Raw genomic sequence first — 9,066 nt, 5'->3', positions numbered from 1 at the left:
ATATCTTTTCAGTTGAGCTAGAGAATGTGATTATTTTAGAGTACGAGGAATGTGATTTGGCAATTGAATGATTGCTTAATTATATATATACTCGTTTTGTACATAATTAACTATCAAATTGCTTAGTAAGATTTTCTCAATTTAATTACTCGTTTAGTCTCGAATAAGTGTTCGGTTGGAATATGAATCTTAAATGATATATTGATGTCAAACAACTTTCAAATCTGTGCTTGTCCTCAATGCAAACTTGTTTACTGTTTCGATTTTCTATGTTATAATTAAGCATAATAAATGAGTAAATTTGATAAGAAACGAAATTTGATAGTTGGATATGGATATATATACTTATTCGTAAACGAAGAGACTAAATTAGTGATCGGTCTATAATTTTAAGAGGTATTTTATAAGATTTAATTTATTACAATAAATTAGCTGGCAATTTATATCCCGAGTCACAGGTCGCAGCGCGCAAGACAAAAGTTTCTGCATATATTCAGCTTTTTTTTTAATAATTTGTTACCATGCGAAAATAGTGAGAGCGAATTTTTCCTCCCACATTGTTGGTCACTATTCACAAATTAATAAAACAATAGTATATGTTAATTTTGAATTCTAGTTTTTTTTTTTTTTTTTTTTTGACTTGGGGAGGGGGAGCAGTGGAGTTTGATTCCTAAATTTCACTGTTTGCAGAAAGGAGTTCGCACCGCTCGGGGACAATTTTGAATTCTAGTTAACATCAAAAGAAGTGCGGATCTCAACTATACAATAAAACTAAGCAGTTTTCTTTTATCTTTTTTCTAAGGACAAAAAACTAGTGATATCTCCAACTAATTTACATTAAGTTGTAGTATATGTAAGAAATTAGAGCAGTGAGGCATGCATGTGATATATAAAACTTGAGGAAGAATAAAAAGTATTTCGTGTAATACATAAAACAAGTGTAGGAAAGAGGCATGCATGTGAGAAGAGGCATATATGGTTCTGGTTCTGACCTCAGAATGAATCAACTGTTGGACTTGTGATGCTTCACTGTCATCCCATCCTTCTCTTATATATTTTCTCATCATTCCTTTTTTATTTCCCTGCAAACACAATTTTAGCTCTCTTCTTCTCTTCTAATTAAGCTCATGTATCAACTACCAATCTTCGCTCCTCTACTTTTGCTTTTCTTCTCCTTCTTCTTCTTCACATTCATCCCGGTTTCATCTTATGGTTCTCTCTCTCTCTCTCTCTCTCTCTCTCTCTAGATCTCTTGCAATCTTCAGTTTATATAATGACGCTTCTTGTTTATTGCAGATGGGCCGCTTTATGATTCATCTGCTTACACTGAGGTAGGCACGAATCTAATTAAGTTTTCTTTTTCTGTAATTATGGCTATTTGGACGTCTCCTCATTCCTCAACTCTATGCGGAACGACAACATTTTTAAGGCTGAAAACCACCTGAGGAAATCAATATACTAATGTTACATAATATTTTTTAATCTAGAAATGTTATTATGCATGTTTGAACAGTGTAAATTGCAAGCTGAGCGGCCACTCTACAATGGAGGGATGCTCAAGGACAATGGAGATGGACTCAATTCATCATCATTTCCACTTGAAAATCTACACGAGGCCACTAAATATTGTTTTTCCAGTTGAGTCATACTATTTCATTTGATTAAAATACATGTGTTTTGTGTATATTAAAGCATGGAGAGGATAGTACAGTTTGGATCAGGCTCAAGGATGCAGAATCAGCTCTGGTAACGGCTAGTCTAGTCACACAGGAAGGCACACGCCTCAAATGCATTGGAACTGTCACAGCATATAAAGGATGTTGGTCGTTTCTCAAGGGTGGATTTGTATTGTCTTCACCTTCAAATTCATCTACGCTTTACATCAAGGTAACATTGAATCAACTACAACATTACATATATATATATTCACTAACTAGTTTGTACGTACCCCAGAATTCAGACAATAGAGATGTGGGTATAGAAATCGCGAGCGCCTCTCTGCAGCCTTTCACTCAACAGCAATGGCGACTCAATCAAGACACCAAGATCAATCAGGTTAGGCGACGCAACACATCCAACAAAATTAATCAAAATCAATCAATGCATGCCTCCAATCTCTGCAGGCCAGAAAACGAGCCGTTACACTTCATGTTTCAAGCAGGCAGGGAAGGGAAGTGCAAGGAGCTGCAATTAGAGTAGAGCAAGTCTCCAAAGACTTCCCCTTCGGATCAGCTATAGCCCAAAGCATAATAGCAAATCCACCTTATCAGAAGTGGTTTGTGGAGCGATTCAATGCAGCCGTATTCGAAAACGAACTCAAGTGGAACGCAACCGAATTCACACAAGGCCAACTCAACTACACTCTCCCAGATCAGATGCTTGAATTCGTACGAGCAAACCAGATCACAGTGAGAGGCCACAACATTTTCTGGGAGAATCCGCAGTTCGTCCCGAAATGGGTCCGAAACCTGACCGGATCCGACCTCGAATCAGCTGTGAAATCAAGGATAGAGAGCTTGATGCACAAGTACAGAGGAGAGTTCGTGCACTGGGATGTCAACAACGAGATGCTGCACTACGACTTCTACGAGGAACGCCTCGGCCCTAACGCCACGCTGCACTTCTTCAAGACAGCGCACCAAGCTGACCCCTTGGCAACGCTGTTCATGAACGAGTTCAACGTGGTGGAAACGTGCAGCGATGTTGAATCAACGGTTGATACTTATGTCTCGAGAATGCGAGGCCTCAAACAGGGAGGCGTCGCGGTCAACGGGGTGGGGCTTCAGGGTCATTTTGATGTGCCCAATTCTCCATTGATGAGAGGTGTTCTCGACAAACTAGCCACTCTTGGCCTTCCAATTTGGCTCACAGAAGTTGATATAAGCAACAAGTTCAACAAGGAAACACAGGCTGTCTACTTAGAGGAGGTTCTCAGAGAAGGGTTCTCGCATCCGGCAGTGAACGGGATAATGTTGTGGTCGGCGCTTCGTCGTGGCAGCTGTTACCAGATGTGCCTAACTGACGGTAACTTTAGCAACCTTCCGACAGGGGACGCAGTCGACAAGCTTCTGAAAGAGTGGAGTAGCGATGTGTTGGAAGGGAGAACTGATGAGCATGGTTCCTACAGCTTCTATGCTTTCTTAGGTGAATACAAAGTCACCGCAAACTATGGTAATAAAACAGTTGATTCCACATTTTCTCTCTCACAAGGCAGAGAAACTAGACATTTTAACATCCAATTGTAACATGTTATTGTGTATTATGTAGTTCCGGCCTCAACAAAAAATATCATAGCACTTATTCAAACTAGAATACTAATTTGATCTTTTCTTATTTTATGACAAAAACTTAGTGGCACAAAATTGAAAATGCTGGTTTGGCGAAAAAGGAGCATACAAATTGAAAGCTATGCTTGTAGTTTGGGCAAAGGAAACTCCTTTTTCCAGACATTAGAGAGCAGCATTTCCTGCATGGCACAGACTTTTTTCCCCCTAACAAGACAAATCTTTACCACTTTAACTTTAACTAATTCAAGAGGAATAAAGGAAACCAGCAGTAGATATACACAATTGAGAGGAAAAAATAAAAATAAAAATAAAAAGATTTCCCTCAGACTAAGATACTAAGAGTGAGACAATGAGGATAGTAGAAGCAGACATCCAGGACCAGAATCTGGGCGACGGGCAGTTAACTCTAGCAGAAGCAGAACTTCCCATCGCCAATCCAGCCAACCATGATTTATCTGTCACCATGGCTTCCGATCCTGATCCGGATTCCGACTCGGAGCCCGATCCACTTACCCCTGTAGGGTCCGACTCCGAACCTGATACAGACCCGTCAGCATATGTGCTACTGGTTGTTGGGGTTGGATCTTCTGAAGATTTCTGACTGCAAATTATCACATCAATTCAAAGAAAAGAGTTTACATATTTGTAGACTCAAAATCAAATATCCTTTTTTTGCGAGTCATACATGAATTTGGACAAAATAAAGGCAAAAACTTGTGCATCCACTCTAATTAAAATTTATTAATATCAATTATAATAAGAACCTAGTTAATAAAAGAAAGTGAAAATGTAAAAATTCAATTGAATTTACCTAGGCATAGAGGGGCAAAACGTGAGCGTATAATCAGCGGCGGAGCAAGTAAAGGTGCTGGTGGGATCATCGTAGGCGTAGCTGTAAGATCTGGGACAAGCCGCCTTAAACATCTGCGAGTAAACCGACGGCCGGCACGAGTTGGGTGAGCTAAACGCGCCGCTGCAGCAATACTCCGGGTTACCAAACGCCTCACACGCGCTCCTACATGCATCTCCGTCGCCGACCCGGAGCTCCGACGGGCAGACCCGGTTCAGATCCGTCACGCAACCGGTCGAGGCGCACATGCCCGAACCGCCGCTGGCTTCGACTATCATAGGCAGATTGTAGCCGTCGACGAGGCTGACGTCGTAGAAGTCTAGGCCACCGGTCCCTAGAGTGAACTCCGCCAGCGTGGCGGGCGGAGTTGCGCCGGCGCCGTTGCATTCGGCCTGGCCCGAGCCGCAGTCTCCGGTTTGGCAGGAACCGGAGCTGTGGGAAAATGTGCAGCCGGTTCGGCCCCAGAAGCGGCCGGACCAGCCGGCTGGAGCGGTGAATGTGCGGGAGGAACCTTGGGGGAGCTCGAATCCGGTGGTGGCGAGTCTAGCGCTGCCGGCGTTGGAGAGTATACCAGGCCATACGGTGTGGTCGCATTTGTTCACGAATGTGAATGTGCCTCCAAATGCAGCTGTTGAAGACACAAACAACAAGACCGATAAAGCTCACTTCATAAATAACATTGGGAAATGCCAACCAAGCTCAAACGGTCCAAAAAAATAATCAAAATGGTAAATCTAGTTCAGAAAAATCACAGTGAAAAACGCAAAACCTAGTTCAGAAATCATGTATCTATCACAATTCACAAAATAGCAAGAATCTAAATTCAGAAGTTGCCAAATTATCTAAAATTAAACTGGCATCGGAAAAACCTGATCAGAAAATTAAGTTCACAAAAGAAAATTGAACGAAACAGAAGTAAAATGGCAAGACCAGTTTCAGTGTTTCACCCAAAAAAAAAACATAAACAAGTTGCAAGAATGAGAGCGAATTACCTCTATAAAAAAGAAGAAAAGAGAAAGTGAGGGTGCAGAGTATGAGGGAAGCAGGGAGAGCCATGGAAACAGTATGGTAAACTGCAAATTCTGTCTCTTTTAAAGGATTGGGTGTGTGTAATGGAGGTTCGTGTTTGTGTGGGGAGCGGAAGCTAAGGTTCGTGTTTGTGCTGCCGCCGGTGTGGTCTGCAGATTTTTGTGGTTAACTGAAATCGTAAACTCATAAAGAATACCAAGTGCTCTCAGATTTCAGGGTGGCGTAAGTACCGTAACGGCCTTTACGTTTTGCACCCACAATTTTTCACTAATTTTGTGCAGCAGAACCATCTTTTTTAATTAAAAATTATTATAATAATTTTATATTTGTATAGAGTTTAACTATCTATACAAATTATTAAAAATTTGTCTCCTCTTTGCTATTTACTGAAGATAAACGCGTTCAACCCTCAAAATTTTGAGGTTATCAATTTGAACGAAACTCAGTTTATTCAACATTACAAAGTCTTCAAGATTCATGTGCTCCTCAAGACCGTAAAGATGGGCGCTGGTAACACTCCGATAGAGACCGAACTCATTTGCTTTCTATGGACCGAGACGACCCTCAAGGGTGTCTGTAACACCCTAATCTAATTAAGGAGTTAAATATAAAATTTAAATAAATATTTAATGCGGAAGTCTTTTAAAATAATTTAAAACTCACTTTTAAAATAAATATTTTCGAAAATAATTTTTTTAAGAAAAAGAAATCTTTAAATAAAATTGGTTTTTAAAGCACTTTTAAAACGATTTATAAGATATCAAAATTTTCAATAATGTATTCAAATATAAAACTTGATTTTGAATTCATAAATTTAAACAACTTTATTTTCAAAGCACGACATGAAGATGTCAGAAAAATAATTAACTAATTAATAAAACTTGTACTAAGAAAAAAAAAAAAACTCTAAATATAAAATCATATCTTTTTAGCAGCGGAAAATATATCAAAATAAAATCTTTATATAATTAAAAATTATGTATGTATCCATGTATATATACTCGTAAAGATATAAATTCTTAAATAAATATTTGAAATGAATTTAAATATAGATTAAACAAGTCATGACATTAAAATAATATAACAACATTTATTTAAATAAAACACACACAAATCTCAAATAATATAGAATTTCAGAGTTTACATAACCAAAAATATCACATGAAATAACACAATATGTTTTAAGAAACATTTATTTTTAAATAGATGTGACGCGCCCATTCGACTCTCCACGCGCCTCCGATATCAATCACCTGAAACTGTTGAATATGGGATGAGCATACAGGGTACACTCAGTGTGGGAACATGCAATAATTGTCCATGTTAATAAAATGGTAACACATATTGTCATAACGTAACATAAATTCCATACGCACTGTGGCAATCCAAGGACTTTAATGTCCCGGACCCTATATGTGGGCCCCTGGCGACAATATAATGGTTGCAACCCTGTAACATGAAATCGCATTGTGGCATACCAAGGACGGTGAAGTCCTGGACCAATTATGCTGGCCCCTAGCGATAAATATTTTTACAACACATACGGTAAACACATAATATTAAAATGGACAAATATTAACCACGTGCATGTACTGAAAATAAATCCCACACCTGAAAATATGGATTTGATAGATAACTTGAATAATTTCAGATCAACAGTTATGTCCTAGTCGCGCCGCACCTAGTCAGATAAATTCAAATAATAAACATAAAGCCTAATTAAACTTAAAAATAATAATAATAGTAGTTTAAATCTTAAGAATTTATTATAATAAAATCATTTGGAAAAATCATTGGTCTAATAAATTATAAAAGAATTTTTCTTATAATAATATTTGAGCTCAATATTTAATTAAAACTAAGTTAATAATGTAAATCGAAATATAAAAATTTAATGATATCCTTTGTATAAATGTATGCAAATGCAGTCCATAAAAATAAGTTGATTTAAGCCCAAACATTTAATAAAATTAAACCTAAATTTAAAACCCATAAAAACCACCCCAAGCCCATTCTTCCCTTCACCCTAATTTAATACCCACTTTTGACCTCTACTTCCATCACACACCCATAACTCACGCACACACCCTCCCTTCTCTAACAGCTACTCTCTCCTCTCTCATCCCCTTTCTCTCCCTCGGCCTCCTGCCGCCATCGCCGGCACACCGTCGCCGGAGGCCGGCGACTCCTCTTCTTCCTCCCTCTTGGCCGACCGCAACGCCACCACCGCCGTCCCTGTGTCGACGGAGGCGCGCCCAGCCGCCTCCCTTCCTGTACTGCCGCCATCACCTTCTCTCCCTTTCCTCACCTCTAGTCTTCCTCTCACTCTCAACATCTCACTCTGTCACGCCCTCTCAGCCTCTCTCTCCGGGTCGGACAACAACATACGGCAGCGGCGCCATCGCGCCTCTTCCAGATCTGGACTGTGCCCTGCTTCTTCTCCTTCGCCGGCCGCCGTGGCGTGAAGCGCCGGCGGTGCTGTTCAACCGCTTCCCCTCCTCTCCGCCGCTGCCTCTCATATGTGGCGGCGGTCATAGCTCCGGCGAGTAGCTCATCACCCCACTTCATCCCAACTCCCTTTATCAATAAAGGTTTCTAAATCTAAGTTTGTTTTCTGTAAAATTAATGAATATGTATTCCTTTTCGATTTCTTATGAATTAAATACCTGTGTATGCATGTTTGAATTTATAAAAACAAGAATTTTTGTGGGAGTTTGGTTGTTTTTCTGTAAATTAAAAGAAAGCAGAGATCTTTGCATATGAAAATAAAACTATACAAGTTTATGAGAATTACCGATGGAGATTCAACAGTGGGAAGAAACAGGATGAATTTTAAAAGATTGAATTTGTTTTGTTGATTTGTGAATTTGAGGATGATAAATGAGGTTTAAATAGATTGAATTTACTCGTTCGTCGTCAAAGATTTGAATGTGAAAGAGATCAAAATTTTGCTGCTTGTGAAGAAAAAAAAATCAAATCTTACGGAAATTGAAATCAAATTTGGTTAGCTGAAAGAAAAATACACGTTAATCTCATTTTCATTTCAATAAAAAGTTAATTACACAATAATTATATATATATATATATATATGGGCTTGGAATGTATTATAAGTAAATGGGCCGGTATAATGTATATAAGCTTAGATTAAAAATTAAACAAGGTCCAACATATATTAAATTGCAAATAATAGTATTTAAGCCCAAATTAAAGTAAAATTAATTGAATATAATCTTCCATTTCCATAGATATAATCTATAGTTCGAAATCATACATCTAACTAGGGGCGCGATTAGATAATTAATGACATAGACTAAAATTTGAATAACCTCACAATTTAAATATAAAATGCTTCAAAATAATTTAAATATGAAATAATTTAAAACAAAAATTTAAATGAATTATTTGGTTTCGGGCTGTCACAACCCTACCCACTTAAATAAAATTTCGTCCTCGAAATTTAACTTACTTGGTTCTAACTAGGGATATCGAGCTAGAATTTCTTCTTCACGTTCCCAAGTAGCTTCATCAGGTCCGTGCCTAGTCCATTGAATTTTGACTAAGGGTATTTCTTTACCTCGCAAGACCTTTACTTTTCGATCTAATATAACACTTGGCTCTTCTTCGTATGTAAGGTCCTTGTTGATTTGGAGATTTTCATAATGGACGATGTGACTAGGATCGTGCAGATACTTTCGCAACATGGAAACGTGAAACACATTGTGCACTGCTGACAATTCTGGTGTTAAAGCTAGACGATAGGCAACATCACCTATGCGTTCTAGGATTTCAAACGGTCCAATAAATCGAGGTCTCAATTTTCCTTTCTTTCCGAATCGTAGAACTCCTTTCATTGGTGCTACTTTGATAAATACTTTTTCACCAACCTCGAAATATAACTC

At 38.5% G+C, this 9,066-nt stretch overlaps 2 protein-coding genes and 1 long non-coding RNA gene across 3 annotated transcripts; 1 reads left to right on the top strand and 2 right to left on the bottom strand.

Moving 5' to 3' along the window:
* Positions 1-1,010: 1,010 nt before the first annotated feature.
* On the top strand, positions 1,011-3,306 carry LOC131001038 (endo-1,4-beta-xylanase 5-like). Its single transcript, XM_057927209.1, has 6 exons — positions 1,011-1,212; positions 1,297-1,331; positions 1,514-1,637; positions 1,712-1,887; positions 1,954-2,055; positions 2,124-3,306. The coding sequence occupies exons 1-6, from the start codon at positions 1,128-1,130 to the stop codon at positions 3,243-3,245; spliced, it is 1,644 nt and encodes a 547-aa protein (XP_057783192.1). The 5' UTR covers positions 1,011-1,127; the 3' UTR covers positions 3,246-3,306.
* A 69-nt stretch (positions 3,307-3,375) lies between these two features.
* LOC131001039 (thaumatin-like protein 1) lies at positions 3,376-5,424 on the bottom strand. Its single transcript, XM_057927210.1, has 3 exons — positions 5,130-5,424; positions 4,099-4,765; positions 3,376-3,888 (listed from the first exon to the last, which is right to left on the bottom strand). The coding sequence occupies exons 1-3, from the start codon at positions 5,191-5,193 to the stop codon at positions 3,615-3,617; spliced, it is 1,005 nt and encodes a 334-aa protein (XP_057783193.1). The 5' UTR covers positions 5,194-5,424; the 3' UTR covers positions 3,376-3,614.
* Positions 5,425-6,236: 812 nt separating this feature from the next.
* On the bottom strand, positions 6,237-8,029 carry LOC131001037 (uncharacterized). Its single transcript, XR_009093846.1, has 2 exons — positions 7,961-8,029; positions 6,237-6,847 (listed from the first exon to the last, which is right to left on the bottom strand). It is a non-coding gene; the product is annotated as an uncharacterized LOC131001037 (long non-coding RNA).
* Between the last annotated feature and the right edge of the window lie 1,037 nt (positions 8,030-9,066).

Source organism: Salvia miltiorrhiza, chromosome 8 (genome assembly GCF_028751815.1).
Source record: "Salvia miltiorrhiza cultivar Shanhuang (shh) chromosome 8, IMPLAD_Smil_shh, whole genome shotgun sequence".
Lineage (NCBI taxonomy): Eukaryota > Viridiplantae > Streptophyta > Magnoliopsida > Lamiales > Lamiaceae > Salvia > Salvia miltiorrhiza.
This window is presented reverse-complemented; position numbering and strand designations above follow the sequence as displayed.

Bases quoted from the DNA above. Each gene is read 5' to 3' on its own strand.
- LOC131001038 (XM_057927209.1), top strand. From the start codon at position 1,128: ATGTATCAACTACCAATCTTCGCTCCTCTACTTTTGCTTTTCTTCTCC. The intron at 1,638-1,711 runs GTTGAGTCATAC...AGGATAGTACAG, and splicing joins CACTAAATATTGTTTTTCCA to TTTGGATCAGGCTCAAGGAT. The intron at 1,888-1,953 runs GTAACATTGAAT...TACGTACCCCAG, and splicing joins CATCTACGCTTTACATCAAG to AATTCAGACAATAGAGATGT.
- LOC131001039 (XM_057927210.1), bottom strand. From the start codon at position 5,193: ATGGCTCTCCCTGCTTCCCTCATACTCTGCACCCTCACTTTCTCTTTT. The intron at 4,766-5,129 runs GTAATTCGCTCT...TGTCTTCAACAG, and splicing joins TTTTCTTCTTTTTTATAGAG to CTGCATTTGGAGGCACATTC. The intron at 3,889-4,098 runs GTAAATTCAATT...GATAATTTGCAG, and splicing joins TTTTGCCCCTCTATGCCTAG to TCAGAAATCTTCAGAAGATC.